General features: G+C 52.5%; 3 protein-coding genes across 5 annotated transcripts; all 3 read left to right on the top strand.

Moving 5' to 3' along the window:
* Positions 1-155: 155 nt before the first annotated feature.
* Positions 156-6,594, top strand: Arid3c (AT-rich interaction domain 3C). Of its 3 annotated transcripts, XM_059254156.1 has the most exons (7): positions 156-464; positions 2,220-2,292; positions 3,994-4,177; positions 4,314-4,603; positions 5,177-5,359; positions 5,564-5,653; positions 6,094-6,594. In XM_059254156.1, exons 1-7 carry the CDS (start codon positions 156-158, stop codon positions 6,192-6,194), a joined length of 1,230 nt encoding a protein of 409 aa, XP_059110139.1. In that variant the 3' UTR covers positions 6,195-6,594. The 3 variants fall into 3 exon arrangements, with proteins under 3 accessions (XP_059110139.1, XP_059110141.1, XP_059110140.1); XM_059254158.1 differs by lacking the exon at positions 5,177-5,359; XM_059254157.1 differs by lacking the exon at positions 5,564-5,653.
* Positions 6,595-7,428: 834 nt separating this feature from the next.
* On the top strand, positions 7,429-15,719 carry Dctn3 (dynactin subunit 3). The gene is made up of 7 exons (XM_059254159.1): positions 7,429-7,626; positions 9,559-9,643; positions 10,584-10,670; positions 13,361-13,444; positions 14,383-14,441; positions 15,180-15,239; positions 15,407-15,719. Exons 1-7 carry the CDS (start codon positions 7,531-7,533, stop codon positions 15,494-15,496), a joined length of 561 nt encoding a protein of 186 aa, XP_059110142.1. The 5' UTR covers positions 7,429-7,530; the 3' UTR covers positions 15,497-15,719.
* A 1,250-nt stretch (positions 15,720-16,969) lies between these two features.
* Positions 16,970-18,433, top strand: Rpp25l (ribonuclease P/MRP subunit p25 like). Its single transcript, XM_059254160.1, has 2 exons — positions 16,970-17,058; positions 17,701-18,433. Exon 2 carries the CDS (start codon positions 17,739-17,741, stop codon positions 18,228-18,230), a length of 492 nt encoding a protein of 163 aa, XP_059110143.1. The 5' UTR covers positions 16,970-17,058; positions 17,701-17,738; the 3' UTR covers positions 18,231-18,433.
* Positions 18,434-21,189: the final 2,756 nt, after the last annotated feature.

Here is a 21,189-nt window from a genome sequence, read left to right as displayed (position 1 = left end):
TCCCTGAATCCATGCGCATCTCCCCTTGTGCTGTCGGGTGTGGGCGCAGCAAGGCCCAGCACCCATAATTCCCTCCCCCACAGACGGCCCTTTCCTCAGGGCCCCGCCTGGTACCAGGAGCCCCCCCAGCAGGGGGACTGCGCCTGGAAGCTGTAATGGAGACCCTGCAGAAGCAGCAGGCGGCGCGGCTGGCCCAAGGGGTGGGGCCTTTGGCCCCTCCGCGCCTACCGCTTCCACAGCCTCCCCTGCTTGGCGCCCGGACCCTACAGGCCGAGGGGGCCTTGGGGGTGGTTAGGGCTGAAGAAGAGGAGGACGCTGAAGACGATGAGGAGGGAGAGGCACCCTTAGCAGAAGAAGAGGCAGCTGAGGAGAGCCATCCAGGAGCCCGGTGTCCCAACTCACCTTCCAACCAGCCCGCTGGTCTCCAAGCCCATGAGTGGACCTATGAGGAACAGTTCAAGCAGGTAGGAACCCTCTCGCCATCACTGCCAGGCTGTCTCCTTCCTCCCCTTGGGCAAAAGTAGTCCACACGTCCCTACCCGCCTCTGCAGGATGTAAAAACAGACCGAGAGAGATAAGAAGACTGGAGGATGGATAGTGATGAGTCAGGAGGGACACCCATGGAGACATGCAGAAAGTGCACAGAATTCATGAAGAGATATAGGAGATCCCAGAAACATGGGTACTGGCAGTTGGAGGCCATTGATGAGTTGAAATGGAGGTAGAATGGGTGTAAAGGCCTTGGAGGGAGGGAGATCTGGAGTCTGAGGATTCCATGGCAACATTGCCCCATCTACCCGCTCACATACCAAGTCACCGGGACCAAAGGGAATGTCTCGGGCTGTCTACTGTCTTTGGAAGGAGGACAGAGGCGGCTCCTCCTTTTGCAGGCTGGTGTACCCATCCTCTTTCCTGCCACACTGCTGTTCCATCCAGTTTTTGCCCCTGGCCTAAGTCCCATGGATATTAGTTCCCAGCTTGTGCTGCTCACTTGAGCAGGGCGTACCTGAGGGCCCCTGTGCAAACTGGGCACTGCCAGTCTTCACGTACATGACCTTAGTCTGAACCTTCCGGTGTTATTCTAGGGACAGCAGGTCAGGCTGTCACCATGGTGTTACTCAGGGCTGTGATTCCCAGGTGTGCCATTCTGGTGGTGTTGCTCATAGGGTGTTGGTTTCGGGTATTTTCTAGAAGTACCGATTTGTAGCTAGTGTTCTGTGGCATTAGTGTAAGACCAGGAGTGTCACTCAGGGCCTTGTTACCCTGGAGATTCGTCCCTAGGGGTTGTTTCTCTAGGGCACTGTTCTGGACTTATGACTGAGAAAGCGTGGGTGTCAATGTAGGTACCCAGGTGAGACTTAGAACTCGGGGTCACGTGTGGCTCCATTGTGGCTCCAAAGCTGGGTCTCTGGCTCTGATACTCAGGGGAGGATTTTACTTGGAGAGTCATTATTGAGGGATGGAATGTTACTGTATGTGTGACTCATAGCACGCTGAGGCTGAGAAACTGTTACTCTGGATCAATGACTCCATGATTCTGGAACTGTTCCTTTTAGACTTGGGAGGTGATGTTGGAGGTGGTGATGACCAATAGGTTCCTTATGTTCTGACATCTTAGGTTCTGTGTGTCATGTGGCCCAGTGCCTGTGTGATAGCTTCTACAGTAGTGACAGTAACCCCCTCCAGAAGGAGATCAGACAAGATGGCGCCTATAAGGAGTTCCCCAGCATCCTTCCTGCCTGAACTCACCCTAGTTCATATCCTGGCCCACAAGGATCTGAACTGCATGAAGCCCTTGTACAGATTAAGGGGAATGAACAAGTGCCTCAGATACCCATCAGTCTCCTGGGTCGGAGCACAGCCCCAGCCGGGCTTCCCTCCTGGGACTCTGAATGTCCATCCTCAGGATGGTCAAGATTCTGTCCCGAGGAACAGGCTGAGCCACTGAAGTACCTTCCTGCTTTCTCCCCCACCCCACCCCCCATATTTGCCAGATGCAAGGATTGAGACATTAGGGTACCACTAGCTGGGATAGGTCTCTTGGATGGATTAGATAAGGCACCCTGCCTGCCCCTGGGGGTCGGTCTGGGGCCAGAGAAGTCACATTCAGAGTCCAATCACCCTTTCAGCTAGTACTCTTGTCCAGTGTACCACCTGAACTGGGGTTCCAGGAGGGAGGGGTCCAGTGGAGCTGGAGAATGACCTTGTTCCTTTCCCAGCTGTATGAACTCGATGCGGACCCCAAGAGGAAGGAATTTCTGGATGACCTGTTTAGCTTCATGCAGAAGAGGGGTGAGTACAGCAATGTGGGGAAGTACCCTGGAATTAATTTCTCCTGTTGACTAGATTTGAGGAAGGAAGACCTCAAGGTGTAGTCCCCAGTGAGGTCCTCCCTGCAGAGGCCTGGGGTTGGTGGCTCCTGTCCTTGGGGCTCTCAATAGCATCTTTGACCTCTGACCCTGGACTCTTTCTCCCCCAGGAATAAATTAGTGCCCAACCCACAGGCAGGTTAATGAGTGTGAGATCAATTAGGAAGGTGGGAGGGGGAACTGGTTAGGACTGGCTTGAGATAGGAGGGTCCCAAGACTTAGGACCAACCAGAATCGTTGGCTGTATACAGTACACCCTTCCTCCAGCCTTATCTCTACTCCATTTGCTTTTGCTTTAGCTCAGGGCACTCCCTACCTGCTCTGCAGAAGGACAGAATTAGGATTAGACTGAAGGAAGGCTTCCCCAAAGGATGGTCTGGAGCCCTGTGAATTGGGCAGTGGAGAAGGAATTCCTCTCCAGAAAAATCTCAGTGTTGAAAGAATACAGAAGGGGTCCAGGAGGGATGAGGGTGGGCAGCAGTCCATCACTTCCGCTTCTCCCCAGATTCATGGGACTGAACACTGACTCATTATCTCTCTCTACAAAGCTAATTAACTCACTCAGAGCGCAGCCTGATAAGCTGCTAATTAACTGGCTGCACTGCCCCCTCCCAGTACATCTTCTGGCCTAAGTCTCCCCAGTCCCCAACCCAATGCGCAGCAACCTTTTCTGGTCCCTTTCTTCCTAAGAGCCCTGAGCGAGGACCCCAGGCTTTCTCGCTCCCCAAGGAGACGTGCGTGATCATGGTAGTCCTAGTGTTCCCTCTCTGCACCTTCCGGGGGACCTTCTCTCTCCTGGTAATGGGGTGGCGTGGTCTGACAGCGCTGCCCACACCCCGAGCGCTGCCTCCCTCTGCTCAGCTGCAGGGGGAGGAGGTCTCGCGGGGCCGATAATTTCCCCCCATTAATCAGGCCACAGCTAATTGTTCGGGTCCAAAGGCGCCGGTGGAAGGGGCCGGGGATCGGTAAGGAATTAACTGGGGCCCATCGCTCAGCTCAGACAGGCCCCTTTGTCAGGGCTGGCTGGCGGGGGTGGCTAGGCTAAGGAGTTGACTGGCCCAGGCAGGAGCTGATTCTTCTGCTCCTGCTGTCCCCTGGCTTCCTGCAGCCTCTGGGGAGCATAGCTCTTCAGTACATACGGAAGTCCTTCCTTCAGTCAGCCCAGCAAACTAAAGTTTTCAGACCGAATCCATCTGTCTGGTAGATTAGTATGGCTTTTCATTTTTTACATATTTGGAAAATAGAGTTAAAACAGGCAAAACATTTACAGGCTGTGAGATTCTAATTTCAGAGCCTGTGAATAAAAGTTTCATTGGTGCACAGCCTTGCCTGTCCTCTAGATCTTCTAAGGCTGTTCTCGGGGTACAATTGCAGAACTGGGTATTTATGACAGGTGCCCTTTGGCCCACAAAGTCTGAATATTTACCTTCTGTCACTTACAGGACAACTAAGCTGATTGCTTGTCTTAGTCTCCTGTCCTTCCTGCTACATGGGGGCTCTGCCTGTAACCCTACCCCTCCCCCGCAATCCTTTTGTGGGTCCTGTCCTTACCCTTCAGTCCCTTGAGATGATCTCAGACGAGGCCTAATCTTGGTGTCCTGGTTTTCTACCCACTTCACACCAGGGACGCCAGTGAACCGGGTGCCCATCATGGCCAAACAGGTGCTGGACCTGTATGCGTTGTTTCGCTTGGTGACAGCCAAGGGTGGCCTGGTGGAGGTCATCAACAGAAAAGTGTGGCGGGAGGTCACGCGCGGCCTCAGTTTGCCAACCACCATCACCTCGGCCGCCTTCACGCTACGCACCCAGTGAGGACAACGGAGGGCATGGGTGGGCACAGGGGCAGAGCAAGAGGGGCTGGGTGGGGCGGGGGAGTGAAGAGCGGGGCGGGGGCGGGACCATCCGCTGGGTCCAGCCTCCCACCGCCCATCCGTCCGCCCCTAGGTACATGAAGTATTTGTACCCATACGAGTGCGAGACGCGGGCACTCAGTTCCCCAGGGGAGCTCCAGGCTGCCATAGACAGCAATCGGCGTGAAGGCCGTCGCCAGGCTTACACCGCGGTCCCGCTCTTCAGCTTAGCAGGGCCGACACCTCGGGGAGCTCCTGGCCCCGCCTCGGGTCATGGCCCCACCCCGGCCGCGACCCCGAGCTGCCCGGGTCCTGCCCAGGGTTCTGCTTCTGGCTTGCCTGCGCAGGCGTGCGCTCAACTGAGCCCTAGCCCTGTAAAGAAAGGTGCGAGGGGGGAGGGCGGAGTTTGCGGGGGAGGGATGGCGTCTCTGAGATCTATGCAAGCACTAACATACAGGGAATATCAAAATATAGGGGCTCGGGTGTGGGAAGCATTGCCATACGAGAGCAGCAAGATCTGACGGGGCTAGGAGGTTTTGGAACCTCTAAGTTAGTGATCCTGAGCCTTGAGGTGAAGCAAGCCGTGAGACTCGTGGGGTCTGAAGTTCAGGAGAAGGTCCTTCATCCATAGCAGCTTTACTCCATAGCTGTTCACATAAGGATCCCATTTGGATGTAGTTTGCTCCTCCTGTGACTTGGGTTATTTAACAACAAAGAGCAAGAAGAGCTTGCACATTCTCTGACATAAACCAGCCTAGACCAATATACTGGACCTTTATATTCCACATCTTCAGAGCCTCTGAATGGGAGGAGAGACAGAACCTTTTTTCAGTCTACACGACCTCTTCTGGCCCCAGGCTTAGGGGAGAATCAAATGCAAACACAGATTGGGTGGGCCAGAGGAGCCTAGTGACCTGAGTTTGTTTGTTTTTGTTTTTGTTTTTTTTCTCCCCTCAGAGGAGACTGGGATTCCACCTCCTCGTCTGGCACTACCTGTGGGCTTGACCTTGGAGGCTGCACGGGAGAAGCTGGGACCAGAAGAGCCTCCAGAGAAGAGGGCTGTGCTGATGGGCCCCATGGACCCACCTCGACTGGGTGCACCTCCCAGTTTCCTGCCCCGTGGCAAGGTTCCTCTAAGGGGTGAGGAAGGGCTTTGGGCTTGTGTACCAAGGCAAGATAGACTTCATGTTGAAGGTGGTACAGACAGATTCTTTTGTAGACAGCCACATAATTATGGTATGGGATTCAAGTGAGACGGGGGTGGGGGTTGGGGTGGGGGGGCAACTGTATGAATAAGGGAGGAGTCTAAGTGTGAAATCTGATTCCCTGCCTTCTTCTGGACAGAAGAGCGATTGGATGGGCCCCTCAATCTGGCAGGCAGTGGCATCAGCAGTATCAACATGGCGCTAGAGATCAATGGGGTGGTCTACACTGGTATGGGTACTATAGGCGGTCTAACTGGCATGAAGTTGGGATTTAAACTGGCATGGGTATTTTAGATCTTCTCTACTAGCATGAGGTTCAGGAGTATCTGAACTTGCATGGGGGTTCAGAGGATTGTCACACTAAAAATGGGTTAAAGAGAAGGACTAGATGGCATGGGGTCCCAGCATGGTCTCTAGGGCATGGTCGCCATGGGATGTCTGCTTTGTCACGGGTCTGTGTGTTAGTGTTTATTCTTTACCCACGTAAGGGTATCAGTATTGGCATAGGAGCCTCTTACTGACCGGAGGGACTTGTTATCAGTTGTGCGTGGCAAGGGATGTGTGTGGTTCTCTAAGAATGCAGACACTTTGGCTCACCCTTTCTTGTTTCGGGTCCCACCCTCTCCTGTTTATGCTTGTGTTTTACCATCTCTTCCCCCCTTTTATCAGGTATCCTCTTTGCTCGACGCCAGCCCGTGCCAGCTTCCTTGGGTCCAACCAATCCTCCGCCTCCACCCTCTACAGGGGCCCCTTCCAGCACCTTGCCCTGAAAGCAGCTACTGAGAGCTAAGAGTCCCAGTATCATTGCAGGGGAGAGAAGGTACCCTCCCACCTTGGTTCTTTCAGGATGTGATGCCCCCTCTGGGATCCAGTCCTGGGAGATGATAGCATGCCACCTCCACACCAAAGGGACTTCTTATTATGTTCCGTCTACCTCATTGCAAAAGGAGGACACCACCTCCCTGGCTGATTCCAGCAGCATCCGCCAAAGAGTTCTTCCCCCATCACCCCTGTCGTCTCCTCCTGTGACCCCTATGTTAATGTCACCTTTGCCACCCCACCTCTTTGAGTCCATTCTGCTCCTTTTCAGGGGGCAGGTGAAGGGTTGGAGTTGAATGTGAAGATGTTCCCTGGGTTGCATCTGGAAAATAAAGTTGTACTTGCTCCATCTCCCACGCCTCCTCTTCTTGTTTGGGTCTGGGAGGTGAAGGGTACACAGGCTACACTGAGCTGTCCAAGTGGAAGGCAAAATAGCAAAACTCCGTGAGAAAAGAGCACTTTTTTTTTTTTTTTGGTTTTTCGAGACAAGGTTTCTCTGTGTAGCTTTGCGCCTTTCCTGGGACTCACTTGGTAGCCCAGGCTGGCCTCGAACTCACAGAGATCCGCCTGGCTCTGCCTCCCGAGTGCTGGGATTAAAAGTGTCGGCCACCACCGCCCGGTGAAAAGAGCACTTTTTAACAACAACAAAAAAAGCAGGCTTTCACTGCGTCGTCTCCTGACGAATCTTGAATTCACTGTGTAGAGCAGGCTGGCCTCAAACTTGCAGCCATCCCCCTGCTCTCTCTCCTAGTACCACCACACAGAGCACAAACTCAAATCAGACTGGTGTTACGTCCTGACAATGAGAGGCTTAGGTGCAATTCACCTGAACCTTAAAAGACTCCAAAAATGTATGGTGTCTCCCCCAGGAAGCTGCCTGCTGATCAGTAGTGTGTGGCAAGGTATGTGTGTGGTTCTCTACGAATCCACACACTTTTGCTCATCTTTTTTGTTTTAGGTGGGTATGAATCTATCTTGGAATAGGGGGTGTATTTATACACGCACCTTCGGGGAATGGGGTGGAAGAGACTCTGTATCCTGGAATTAGAACACTAAAAGTCTTGACAACTAGGCCCTGGAAGCCAGCCTAGGGCCAGGCCCCAGGACGTTACCTAGGTAACCAGATTGCTTTGACATCGGTCCGGTCACTTCCGACATCCAAAGTCTAAATGGTGACGTCAGTTCCTGCAAGGAGCAACGGTGCTCTAGGATTGGCCAGACTTCTTATTTGGGCGGACGTCCCACCCTCTAGCTGTTTGGGGCGACTGAGGCCCGGCCGCAGAAGTGATGGCGGCTTTGACCGATGTGCAGCGGCTACAGTCCCGAGTGGAGGAGCTGGAGCGCTGGGTGTACGGGCCGGGCGGGACCCGGGGCTCCAGGAAGGTGAGCGGTCCGGTCCAGTGATCCGTTTCTGGGGCAGGGCAGGAGCGGTCCACCAGCCCTGCCCTCAGGACGGATGCAACCACTTCTGTTCCGTAGTTGGCAGCCCAGTCTTTGAAATAACAAAGATCCGGGACCTATTGGAACGAATCGGACGCTTGGGTTCCTTTCCCGAGGGGTTTGGGATGAGCGGGGGCGGGGGGGGGGGCGGATGCTTAAGCCTCTTTGAGATGGGCGCAGTGACAACTTTTACTAAAACTCCACCCTTGCGCTCACAGGCGCGCTAAGGAGACCAGACAAATTCAAAAACTGATTAATGGGAGCTTCAGTAAGAGCTGAAGGCCGCAGTGGAGTGTGGTTCTGGAGCCCTGAGAAATTAATTGTTAAATGAATTGCACGGGGACAGGAGCCCTATAGGCTGAGCACAGGTGGATAAAGAAGCCTCCAAGGGATGAAAGTTGCGATCTGAGCAGGCCCAGATCAGGAAGGTTAGGAACTGAGTCCTAGGTATTCAGATGTGGGCGAACATAGTGTCTGAATTCTGACAGAAAGCTTGGGTGCCCTTAAATCCCTTTTTACGATGTGTGAACCATTTACTGGAGAACTTCTGATAGTATCAGGAATGCTCTGGAGCTAAATACATCAAAGGTGTGTGTACCTTTTGTAAACTTGTCACCAGCAGACTGTGTTCCAACTAGAGAACCAACTTTTCAAAACACTCTTCCCCTAGCCGGGCGGTGGTGTCGCATGCCTTTAATCCCAGCACTTGGGAGGCAGAGGCAGGTGGATCTCTGTGAGTTCGAGGCCAGCCTGGACTACAGAGCGAGTTCCAGGAAAGCTACACAGAGAAACCCTGTCTCAAAAACAAACAACCCCCCCTCCCCCTTTGGCATCTGTGACCCTCCTGATTTTCCTAGCTGCTACTGTCTGTCTTATTTGTGTGCCCCTCCCCCATCCCCAAGTATTTATCCCTTGAATATTAGCATTCTCCACCTTCTGTAAAAACAAAAACCTTGACAACTCACTCGTTTCCTCAGCCTCACGCTCTAGCTGACCTGACTACTGGAATATTGTACTCTTCAGCCTAGGCAGGCTCATTCACATCCATAGTTTCAGTTACTCGTTGGTGTCATTATGTTTCCAGTGTGTATCTCTCTCTGTTCCGGATTTTCTATTCTGAGAACCTGACTGCTGTTTCTCTGCTGGTGTTGTCCACTGGGATCCCATGGACATCTCAGGCTCAAACCCTTAAGTCTTAATTGTACTCTGCCCTAAGCTGATGCTCTGTATTCTCTAAGATGGGGACTGCACTGTCTCTGGATCTCAGTGAGCCTTTCATCTCCTCTACTAGACTTGATAGAGGGAATGGGGCTAGAGGTAGGCCAGCCCATGTGTTCTCCAGCCTTGAGCTAAAGAAGAACTGGGTGAGGATATTTTCATATTTCATGCCCAAACCCAGGACTTAGGAACCGGGAAATACATAGTATGTAAGGGTGCCCCGTTAACCCTAAATTAGTTCCTTACCTCCCCAATCAGACACTGCCACCCCCATCCCGCCAAGGATAACATGACTCATTCCCTCTCCTTTCACATGAAAGAGTTCCTAGAGAGGTGAGACTGTGCCTTCTATAATGCAAGAGAAGGGAGACTAAGCTAAATTACTGGAATTCAGAGGCTCGAAAGTCCAGAGAAACGACGGTTCTTCCACATCTTTTTTTATTTTTAATTAATTAATTTTTTTAGATAGGGTCTTTATTAAGTAGCCTTGGTTGTCCCAGAACTTGCCATGTAAACCAGGCTAGCCTCAAATTCACAGAGATCTGCCTGCCTCTGCCTCCGGAGTGCTGGGATTAAAGGCGTGTGCCCACACATCCGGGTTCTTCCAAGCCTTAAGCCAATTGGTATACCTTGGAATTAACCTCTGCTTCCTTTCAGGTGGCTGACGGTCTGGTCAAGGTGCAGGTGGCTCTAGGGAACATCGCCAGTAAGCGGGAGAGGGTGAAGATCCTCTACAAAAAGAGTAAGTACTTGTAGTAGGTGTCCAGTTAGTTCGCTCTGCCTCCCTGTCTGCTTCCCAAAACCTGCCCCTGCCCGTCAGCCAGTATGTCACCAGAATAGCCCCTTGAGGATAGAAGGCATGTTACTGCTGATGTGGTAAACTGGGGTGTGCTTTCTTGGGGATAAATCCTAAGCCTATGCCCAGTGTCCAGAGTTGTAGGCTGAAAGTTCTTCCACAAAGCTTCCCTTGGCGGAGGAATACAATAGGGAGCGACATTCCTCTAGGCAAGGTTGGTTTAGCTAAACATTTTAAATTATTGTAGCTAGTAATTTTTCAGCAACTAGAAATTAGACAAAACCCTAGCTTGTCTTGTAGCATTGACAAAGGTACCTTGGTAAGAATAGGTCAGAGGGAATACTGGGGGTGGGGAGGGGAGTGCGGCTGAGTGGTGGCAGGTGTGTGTGTGTGTGTGTGTGTGTGTGTGTGTGTGTGTGTGTGTGTGTGGAGGCTGGGCGGGGGTAGAGGTCGGCGGGGGAGGGGTCTTGCGGCAGAGTGGTCACAGTACTTGTGTTTCAGGCTCCAAAGCATGAGGTCAACCAGCAGATGATGATGATACTAGATGATCTGAGGCCTAAAGTGAGGGAAGCCGGTGGGTGCTGCTGATCCAGCACTATGTGGTCAGCTCATAGCACAAGGATCTCCCCAAGGATTAGCGCTCCCGAAACTTCATTCTCTGTCTGTGTGTGTGTGTGTGTGTGTGTGTGTGTGTGTGTGTGTGTGGCCAGAGGACAACCTGTGGGAGTCAGTTCTCCTTTTGCCATGTAGGCTCCAGGGATCAAACTCAGGTCGTTAGACTCGGCAGCAATCCCCTTTACCTGTTCATCCACTTTGCCAGCCTCTGAGTTTCCTTTATAAAACAAGGTTCCATTTCTGTCTTTTTTCTGTCCTGCTGCTTTGCTAGTTGAAGACCTGATCAAATACCTGGATCCCGAATACATCGATCGCATTGCCATCCCTGATGCCTCAAAGGTGCAGTTCATCTTAGCAGGTAATGCTAGACTGTTTACACAGGCGCCTGAGGGGTCGGCTGTGGAGGGGTCGGGCAGGGAGGGCTCCCCTCTTCTGTCTTGTTCTACATGTAGCCTGCCATCTACCTTCTTGAATGCTGGCCTGGCTCTGGACAGAGGCCCGAGGCAATCCTGTGAGTTTTGTAGTCAGCACTGGCGTAGTATACCTCTGGGTCTGCTGTAGACCACAGTGCCAGGCCTATGGACGCTACTTCAATACCCTGTCCAAGGCCCATCCCGGGACTTTCTTTTGTAAGATTCCTCACTGCTCACTGGCAGAGGATCTTCCTGGAAGTGGGCACAGAGAGCTTTGGCATTCAGGAGAAGGGAGACTGTCCGCCTGAGTTTCCTCTTTTGTTCTGTACAGTTGTACCCTTTCTTTGTGTAGACGGAGTCATAACAAGTTCCAAGGTGATGGGCTGTAGCGCTCAGGCTGCTCTCTCTCAGTCTCCTGCAGTGTGCTTCCCGGGCAGCAGGGCAGCCTGCTGCTCTGATTGGACCCAGGTGCCTCTCGCTGACTTCCTCTTTTGACGGTTTTCCTTCTCTCATTTCAGGAAGCTGTCTCAGCTCTTACAGCATTTAGTATGCAGGTCACACTAATTCTTTTGGCAAGCACATTGCCCATAACTGTCTACACCAATGCCATCAGCATGCCCAGTGACACTGTGGCCCTCCCTGTTCTGCCATGATAACACTGGGCAATCCTTTCTGAACAGTACCTGTTCCCTTGACGTCTACAATATCGCCCTTAGAGACTCACGTATATGTGGTCAAAGGGACAGCTTGGCGGTGGGTTGGTTGGCTTTCGTTTTTTGTTTTGTTTTCATTCTCTTTTAAGATTTATTGTTTTAGCCATGTGTTAGTGTGTGTCTGAGTATAGGTATGTGCACATGAATGCAGGGGCCCACAGAGGCCAGAGACATCATATCTCCCTAGAGCTGGAGTTAGAGGTAGTTGTGAGCCACCCAAGATGGGTGCTGGGAACTGAACTCGGGTCTCTGGACCTGCAGGCGCTCTTAACTGCTGAGCCATTTCTCCAGCCCCGCTGCTCAGTTTCTAAACGGTCTAGAGAACATATAGCAGGTTCCTCTCCTCCTTCCCTTTGTGTTTGCCATTTTGGCGAATTATGGAAGAGGGTGGCTCTCCCTGAAGGATCAGCATCTTTCCTGGGACAAATCTCTGGGAGTTCGGCATTCTAGGCAGAGATTCTAGTCAGTCATTCTAAGGTAGAGTTTCTGAGCACCTGTATCCATTCCTTCATCCAGAAGGCATCAGGCTGGCACAGTGGGCGTGTGTCTAGAGTCCTGAGTACTTGGGAGACTGAGGCAAGAGGATTATATGTTCAAGGCTAGCCTGAGTCAACATAACATGAGCTGTCTCAAAAAAGGATAAGGAAGAAAAAAAATTGAAAGGGAAACAGAAAACATTCATTGACCATATGGTGTGAACCAGGCTTTATTTTGGGCACAAGATAAAGAGTGGCGAATCAGAAAATCTTAGTCCTCATGAACACAAGCAGGGGTAGTTGTCCCTGTTTTAGGAACCTGGGTTTGAAACCTACCTGGGAGAATGATGCCTGTAGTATTGCACTGAGGACTGGGGGGTGGGGAGGGGGAGGGCAACTCCTGCCGAGGGGGCTATCAGAGTTCTCAAAGGGCTCCTACATCCATTGCTGTGGCTCGGACATTTAGGTTCAAGGACTCTTCCAGCCTCCCCATCCCTTCCTGTGCTCTGCCTCGGGAAGTAGGCATCCCCCTACACATGGACAATTGCATGGTCTCCTACATCCTCTTCTCTTCCTTTTTGTATGTTGTCCCATCTTTACAAACATTTCCATCATATCATCTGGCCTGCTTATGAGCCTCAATGTCTTCTTACTAGGATAAAATCCTAACACTAGCCAGGCGGTGGCGGTGGCGCACGCCTTTAATCTTGGCACTGGGGAGGCAGAGCAAGGCGGATCTGAGTTCGAGGCCTGGTCTACAGAGCAAGATCCAGGACAGGCACCAAAACTACACAGAGAAACCCTGTCTACAAAAACAAAAACAAACAAACAAACAAACAAACAAATCCTAACACTAGCCTTTCAGTCTACCGAACCTACCTTCCCCGGCAGCTCAGTGAGTTCTTTCTTCTGATTGCCAAGTATCCCTTCCTCCAGTCATGCGCATGACAACCTCGCTCTCGAACACCACCTGCTCTGTGGATTTCAGTGCATGAAGAACCCAGATCCTACCACTCCACACTGCCTCTCCCATCTCTCTCAGCTCTCCCGCCATGTGTAATGACCTGTGCCCGTGAGGGCCGATGAGCAGGACCTGCCCGACACAGTCTGCTGCGTCTCCTTTCCGATCTTCCCTGGGGCCCTCGGCTTAGGGAAGCCAAGTCTGAAGTTGTCTCCTGTGGCCTAGGAGCACTTGCTGAGTGACTGGTGGGAGGCTGGAGAGAAGGATCTGGAGTTAGGGGGTGGGGATTTGTAGAGACTGAGATGCTCTTAGGCTCTAGATGGGTCAGGCAGAGGCCGGGCGGGATGGGAATGAACACCCGGGGAGGGGACCGGCGGGCACAGTTGCTGCCCAGAGCTCTGGGGCCCAGCCTTCTCCCTGCTGGCACCTAGCTGTAGCGGTGGCCACGGCTGCTTCACCGCTGTCACCTTGTCTTTGTGCTGCAGAGGAACAGTTCATCCTTGCCCAGGTGGCGCTCCTGGAACAAGTGGACGCCTTGGTGCCCATGCTGGACAGTGCTTCTATCAAAGGTACCCTCTGCAGTCACAGCTCCAGTCTTGGGTGGGAAGGCGGAGGTGGGGCCAAGGCTTCCCTGTTCCAATGCTGGATCTGCTCCTTATCGTTTTCCCACTCTGTGGGTACCTGCCACCTGACTGTGGTTAAAATTCCAGAGTAAGAGCCTAAGTAAGTCCAGGCCCTTGGGCAGTTTGGGCCTAAGGACACTAGCAAAGCTCCAGCAGTCCCAGCTCTGGAGATTCCGTCTGCTTCCTGCCCTCTCAGTAGCTCTCCTTCAGGGTGCTGCAGACCCCAGACGGTGCTGTCAGGGCTCCTGCTGGGTGTGTGAGTTTTCCCTGCTGCAATGCCACAAGAGCCCCTGGCCTGGGCTCTGACAAGCAGGCAGCGGCTTTAATTGAATCCAGATATCCATCTTGTCTGTCTCTAGAGGTATTTCTCTCAGCTCCCTCTCCCTGCCCTGATCAGCTACCCGCTTGAGTATCTGACAGCCTAAAGCCGCAGGCATAACATGGTGGCCACGGCTCTCAGTGTGGGAGCCCAAGGGGCCAGTATAGGGACCTGGTATTCATTCCCAGGCCTCCTAAGCTCCTCATCCCCTAGGCCAGGAAGACCTAGCCCTGCTGGGCTGAGAGCAAAAGGGGGAGGGCCTATAATAGGTAAAACTCTCTCTACTTGGCCCTGCTCATAGCAAGCAATACTGAGGACTTGAAGGTTCTGTCTTCTGGGCATCTGTTCTCCCCCACCCCACCCCACCCCCACCCCAGGTCCTGGAGTAAGGCTGGGGTGGGCAGGGAGCCCCACCACCACCTCCAGCTTTCAGAGGTCGATGAAGCCTGGCGTTTGTTTAGCTTCTCTACTCAATACTCTAATCCTGCCGACGACCTAATAGACTATTGAGCAGTCCCGGGGGAGGGCACAAGCATCATTGGGCAGTGTGTGTTGTGTTTTACAGCCGTTCCTGAGCACGCTGCCCGCCTGCAGCGCTTGGCCCAGATCCACATCCAACAGCAGGTACGGAAGGAGGGAGGACTGGAAGGGACGGTAGAGATGGGACACCGTGTCTGCCGATGCCTAGATCCGTGTGTTGTCAGCAGAGGAAATGCAGAGCTTTATGTTCTATCTCTAAATGCCCTAGAGGAGGTAAAGGACTTGCCTAGGGCCACATCCAGGTCTCTTGCCTTCCATATAGAGGTTGAAGTCAAGAGGTACCAAATAATGCTGAAGAATTTGTTTTGCCTGTGGGTGAAATATCTTTCCTTGGGTTCAAAGACTTTAGAATTGGGGACAAAGGCTGGAGAGATGGCTTGGCCCTTAAGAGTTACTTGCTCCTCTTGCTGAGGGTCTGGGTTCAGTTCCTAACACCCTCATGGTCACTAAAAATCAATGTCGGTGTAACTCTAATCCCAGGGGATCTGACGCCCCCTTCTGGTCTTTTTGGGTACTGCGTGTACATGGTGCACACACATACAGGCAAAACACCCCAACACATAAAATAAAAAAATCCTTAAAAAACACGGGACAGAAGAGGAGGGGATGCTAATGTGCGGAAGCTGCCCCTCCAGTTAGTCTTTGGGCTGCTGTTTGGGTCACCTGGCCTAGGACTGAAAGCGCCTGTTTTGCCATTTGCTCCTTTTACTCTAGTTTATTTTAGCATATCTTTTCTAGGTTTGGAGAGAATAATGAGGCAGGAAGTTGAGTGGGAGATGGGGCCTTATTCAACTCCTTTCTGAGCTGTTCTTTGGCCTACAGGACCAGTGTGTGGAGATCACTGAGGAGTCCAAGGCTCTCCTGGAGGAATACAACAAGACTGTATCTTTTGTGCTAATGGTCCTTAATGGTATTCTCCCAGAGCCTGTTTCTCCTGCCCCTAGGGTGCTCATCCCATTCTCCTCTCTCCTGCCACCACCCCTCTGGGCACATGCAAACCCTCCCTGCTTCCTCGTTCAGACTCCTGTGTCACCTTGACTTGTGAGCAGACGATGCTGCTCTCCAAGCAGTTTGTCCAGTGGGATGAACTACTCTGCCAGCTGGAGGCCGCCAAGCAACTGAAGCCAGCGCAAGAGTGACAGCTGCTTACCACGCCTGGCCAGGGAAAGGCGGGCAGGCTCCAGGGCCCGGTGCCAACCTGCCTTCATGAGGCAGGGACGGCTTTGTCTGCACTGGATTCAGAGACTACCTGCCTGTGCTCGGCGACGGCTCTGAGATCAGAGATCAGGTCACCTTAGGGTCATGATTTGCACTCCATCGGTGTATTTATTCCAATGACAATAAACTGTAGAGGCCACCGAAGGCGTGTGTTGGCTTGCTGATCTGGGATGGGCTTGGCTGTGAGAATCGGGGTGCTGAAGGGGAGAGATGTCAGTCCATCAGGGTGGGACCAGGAACTGTACTTCTGGTCTTTCTTGTGAGAGAACTCTCTCATCTGATTGATACAGTGGGGCATTGTCATATTTATTTATTCCACATTTGCCAACTACTCTCTAAGTGTCAGATCCTGTGGCAGGTAGGGAGGGCACCCTTGTATAGGGTTTGGGGGAAGACCAGAAAAGTGGTAGTCCTACCAGGTGGGCCCAGCATGCCAGGACGGTCATGGAGGAACAAGCAGGGACGCCCAGAGCCAAGGCAGCATAGCCTTGTGTCTACCTAATACCAGTAGCCAGAGGAGGAGCCCAAGAGGTTTGGATGTAGTAAATTTTAGGATCTTGGGGAGGGAAGGAGGGGCAGGGAACCTTGATGAGAAAGCTTGGAGAAACAGTTTAAGCACCGCGCTCCACCAAGTGTGTGCTGCCCTCTTGTGGTCTGAGGGAGTGCCTCGGCTCCTTCAACTGCCTGTAGATCACCCAACCCGTAGTGTTGCTGGCACGCAAAATGCAGCGTGTCTAAAACGGTCTGAAACTAGCAGTCCATCCTAGACTATTCCATCCAAATTGCTGCCGACTCTAACCCCCAAAACGTCCTACGAGTTTTTACCAAGTTAATCTCTTCTCAATTCTTGCCATTTCGGTGGTTAATCAGCATATCATTGGACAAATATTTTAGTCTAGATACTGTACTAGGCTCTGTGGGCACGCCCCTGCGGCCCAAGCGCCGATGGTGCAGGGTACAGGCCCTTTCCCAGGGTCACCAGTGTCTGTTGCCCCCACTACCGGATCCTCCCAGCCTGTACGCCAATCTGCGGCCAATGAGTTGTGCACAAGCTATGGCTTAGTCCCTACTGCAGATCGCCAGGGTTGTGCAGTGCCCCAGGATGAGAACAAAGCTCAGAACTCCGTGACTAAGGGTCTCGCCTGCTTGTATCCACCAATGTTTCACCTTCACTGATGCGGTGTGTCAACAGGTGACGCGCGCCATCCATCTTTTAAGGGCACAAATCCGCATTCTTCAGGCGCAGGACTCCTTCGATAGCCGTTCCTCTCCTGGGCAGGGCCCTGGGCAGGTTCTGGCGTGCTCGGGCATCACCGCGCTGGAGGCCGCCGAGGTGCGGGTACCAGCTCCGCCGAGCCGAGCGGCCTCCGGGGTTTCCCTCAGGCCCCGCCCCCTGCGTGCGCGGCCCCGCGGCCCCGCGCGCTCCCGGTCTGCGCGCCATCTTGGCTACTCCGTGAGTGTCTAACGTGGCCTTTCTACGGTGGTAAGAGCCAAATCCCAGGGGCTGGGGACTCAGACGTGGGGAAAGCGGGTGTCCGCTGCCTGGGACAGCGGCCCACGACGGGGGAGCCCGCCAGGCCGCCCACGATTGGCCCGCGCAGTCCTCTGTGCGAGCCCCCACCCTGGAGTTCCGGAATGGCCTGGGTCGAGCCAGCCTACCCTGGTAACCTGGGGACGCGGGCTACTCAGTCCGGCCCAGAGCCCGGAGGGTTCTTTCTTTCGGGAGTGCTTCGTGAGAGTTCGTGGCTGTGCCCCGGGGAGCCTGGGTCTTAGTCCTGTTCCTTGGAAGCACAAAGTGAGGGGGCCTTGTCCCAGCCCTTAGAAACCTAGTGAGGAGAGGCTCTTGTTCTTAGAAAGTTGTGGGTGAGGGATCTGGGACCTCCTGAAGAGCTTGAGATGATGAAGGTGGCCCTATCCCAGATAGCCTGGTTGGGGGGAGGTGGGAGGGGGATTTGGTTCTGTCCGTGTTTGAGACTCATGGAAGTATTTAGAGAAGGGTCTAGGGATAATTCTTGACCCCAGCCTTGAGAAGCTAGGGTGAGGGGGAACAGGACCATAACCTGGAGGGAGTGATGGAGGATGGACCTGGTCATATTCCTGCCACTCATCTGACCCTTTCCCCCAGTGCGCAGCCAGAGAGTTCACCCAGGCCACGGGAGCAGAATGGAACACTACCGGAGGGCTGGCTCTGTAGAGCTCCCGGCATCCTCACCAATGCCCCAGCTTCCTCCGGACACCCTGGAAATGCGAGTCCGAGACGGGAGCAAAATCCGGAACCTGCTGGGACTGGCGCTGGGTCGGCTGGAGGCGGGGAGCACGAGGCATGTGGTGTTCTCAGGTTCTGGCCGGGCGGCCGGAAAGGCTGTCAGCTGTGCAGAGATCGTCAAGCGGCGGGTTCCAGGCCTGCACCAACTCACCAAGCTTCGTTTCCTGCAAAGTGAGGACAGCTGGGTCCCAACCTCACCAGACACGGGCCTAGACCCCCTCACAGTTCGACGCCATGTGCCTGCCGTGTGGGTACTGCTCAGTCGGGACCCCTTGGACCCCAGTGAATGTGGCTACCAACCCCCAGGAGCACCCCCCGGCCTGGGCTCCATACCAAGTTCCGGCTGTGGTTCCAGACCCCGAAGGAGGACTCGGGACACCCGGTCCTGAAGACCTGCGGAGCCTGACTGTGTACTGGACCTGAATATCCGTGCCTTCTCTAAGAAGCGCTTGGGTGGCATTCAACATGCCAGCAGGGCTTGAGTCCACTGAAACCCTGCCTTCCCCCCCCTGGAGTGTGGGATGTCACTGCCATAAAGAATGACGGGTGTGGGGTCAGTGCTAAGTTAAAGACTGCTTGGGAAGGGCTTGCTCTGTCTACAGCATATCTCACCTGCCTTTTTTGACATCAGCCTAGGGAAGGGAAATAAAGGTTGTGCCCACGTGTTTGGCCTGCTGTGTGTAAGTGGGATTGAAGGAGTGTGAGGCCTGCCTTGCCTGGAGCTCATGGGCTGGAGGCAGGAAGGGTAGGTAGAGGCTGGTGCTGGGTGGGTCTGGTATCAATAAATTTCAAGCAGTAACATAGATGGCTTTTTGCCACCTGCTTTAAGGTGGTTTGGGACTCGGCCAGGTCAGGTGTTTCTCCCTTCTGTGTTACATGTTTTAGTATAATGGGATCGTGAGCTCAGGCTTTGCCTGTCACGGTTTTAATCCTGGCTCCCACTCACAAGTTCCTGCTTTGTGGTTTTGGATAAAGTTACTTCCTGGGCCTTAGTGCTCTCATCTGTAGAATGGGGGGTGCTTACCTCATCAGCGTTTTTAAAAATAATTTATTTAAATTTATTTTATGTGCATTGGTGTGAAGGTGTCAGATCCCCTGCAACTGGAGTTACAGACAGTTGTGAGCTGCCATGTGGGTGCTGGGAATTGAACCCAGGTCCATTTGGAAGAGCGGTCAGTGCTCTTAACCACTGAGCCATCTCTCCAGCTCCCTCATTAGTTAGTGTTCTTGTAAAGAGGTGTACATATTTGACACTCAGACACCTGAGTACTTGGTGCTGTATAAATGTTGTAAGTAACGTAAGTCTACAAACATGCTCTTTTCTTATCTTGAAAGTAGACCTCAATCCGGCATCTTTGGGTGGCATGCTTGCCTTTTCCCATTGCTCTGTTTTTCGGCCTCCCTTTGGCCTTAGATTTAGATTTAGTGCAGGCATCTGAAGAGAGAGCATGGTTATATTGGTCGTCAGCTGGCTTCAGGTGATAGAGTGGGATTGTAAGCAGCAGTGGTCTCAAGAATTGATCAGTTTCTCCAATTCGTCTAGTCACCTGGATGTCCAGTTACGAGCAAATAAAGTTGAGGCTCTTCGGGGTTCATGCTGTAGCAGGACCTAGCGAGTTGAAGGTATTAGGCAGTTTTTCTGAGTCTGGGCAGGAGAGATTGGCATGATGGGAGAAAATGTTGGGGAAATTCAGGACTTGATATGGGCTTTAAGGAGGGATGAGTGACCATAAGACCATAAGGAACTGTGGCCTGGACTTGACCACTACATCCTTTGCTTTCCAAGGTAGACTCTCCAGAGGTGAGGAGGGTCTGTAGGGAAAGGCAGTGAGGAGGATTCGGGATATTGGGAGAAGTGAAATCTCAGTAGCTACACTATGAGGCCCTTTAAATACAGAGGGTCCCGAAACATCTAACATAATGGCGGAAGACAGTTAAAACTGCTGTGACATGATATACTGTCAACAACTGCCTGACTCCATTCAAGGTTTCAGCTCCTCAGCTTCTGCCTACTGCTGTCGGTGACAGGTGTGTCCATGCCTGCTCTCAGTATCTTCACGTGTATATCCTGCTATCAGCACTTCTCAGGGTCCCAGAGTCTCCAGAACTTTGGGCCACATTCCCTTATAGGTTATTGAAAAGTTTTGACCTAGCATCCCATCCTGATCACTTTGCTTTGGCAGGTTGAAGAGATCACACGTAATAAACACAGTAACTTATGCTGGAGGGATGATTCAGTAGGATAGCTTTGTGAGCTCTGGAGATTAGAAAGGGACTCCCAGTTGGGCGGCTTCATTAGAAATCTGAGGGTTCCAGAATGATGATTGGAGAGGGAATGTGAAGGGAAACACCTGTGGTCAGAATCCCTTAAGAGGACAGGTTCTAGGGAGCTTTCCCTAACCTTTGGCCCCTAGAGAGTCTGTGTGGCTATGAGATCTTCAGGAGGAATGGCAGAGGGAACCAGAGATGAAGCCTGAGCTCAGACTTAGGAGAGAACCTGGGAGTTGTACATGATTCTTAACTCCCTGTTTCTCCTTAATCCACTGTAATGTGGCTTCTGCTTCCATAATGCCTTACAAAAGCTTTCCCTTGGGACAAAAGGTAAGGAGACGTGGGGATAGCCTTTTCAAACAGTAGAAACAGCAAGGGAGTTAGGAGCTCTGGCTGCTCTTCCAGAGGACCCAGGTTCAATTCCCAGCAGCTACATGGCAGTTTACAACTATAGCCTATGAGATCTGGTGCCCTCTTCTGGTGTGCAGATGTACAAGCAGACAAGACACCCATAGAATAAATAAGAAAAAATAAAATACTTGTTCAGTTACTAGGACCCACATGGCAGCTCACAACTGTAACGCCAATTCCAGGGCATCTGATACCCTCTTCTGCCCTCGGCAGCACCAGGCACATGTGGTCACAGACATACATGTAGGAGCCAGGGGTCAGTGAGATGGCTCAGAAGATGAAGTCTTGTCACCAAGCTTAACCTGATTTCAATCCCAGAGCCCATGTAGAAGAAGAAAACTGACTTCCACATGTGGTTCTCTGGCCTCCATGCACATGCACACATAGATAAGCAAATTTTAAAAAAATTAAAGTAGGAACAAAGTTGACCTCCTGTAACAAGGGAAAGAGTTGAGGGCGAGCAGGCGTGTGGATAGTGTGGAGCTGACTGGGTCTGAGAGTTCAGAAGTCCTTTCTTCATGAAGCAAGAAGTGTTAACAGGAATGGGAAGTCTGATAGAGTCGTTACAACAGAGGGATGGCACGATCCGGCAAGGCTAGAAGCCCTGTGTAGGCTGATGACTATGAACTTGGGTGTCAGTAGCAGAATGTGGGCTCCAGTAGTATC

Source organism: Peromyscus eremicus, chromosome 2 (genome assembly GCF_949786415.1).
Source record: "Peromyscus eremicus chromosome 2, PerEre_H2_v1, whole genome shotgun sequence".
Lineage (NCBI taxonomy): Eukaryota > Metazoa > Chordata > Mammalia > Rodentia > Cricetidae > Peromyscus > Peromyscus eremicus.
This window is presented reverse-complemented; position numbering and strand designations above follow the sequence as displayed.

Excerpts from the sequence above, each read along its gene's own strand:
- Arid3c (XM_059254156.1), top strand. The coding sequence starts at position 156 with ATGGAGACCCTGCAGAAGCAGCAGGCGGCGCGGCTGGCCCAAGGGGTG. Across the intron at positions 2,293-3,993 it reads TAGCTTCATGCAGAAGAGGG|GGACGCCAGTGAACCGGGTG; the intron begins GTGAGTACAGCA and ends ACTTCACACCAG. Across the intron at positions 4,604-5,176 it reads CCCTAGCCCTGTAAAGAAAG|AGGAGACTGGGATTCCACCT; the intron begins GTGCGAGGGGGG and ends TTCTCCCCTCAG.
- Dctn3 (XM_059254159.1), top strand. The coding sequence starts at position 7,531 with ATGGCGGCTTTGACCGATGTGCAGCGGCTACAGTCCCGAGTGGAGGAG. Across the intron at positions 9,644-10,583 it reads GAAGATCCTCTACAAAAAGA|TTGAAGACCTGATCAAATAC; the intron begins GTAAGTACTTGT and ends CTGCTTTGCTAG. Across the intron at positions 15,240-15,406 it reads TGGAGGAATACAACAAGACT|ACGATGCTGCTCTCCAAGCA; the intron begins GTATCTTTTGTG and ends ACTTGTGAGCAG.
- Rpp25l (XM_059254160.1), top strand. The coding sequence starts at position 17,739 with ATGGAACACTACCGGAGGGCTGGCTCTGTAGAGCTCCCGGCATCCTCA.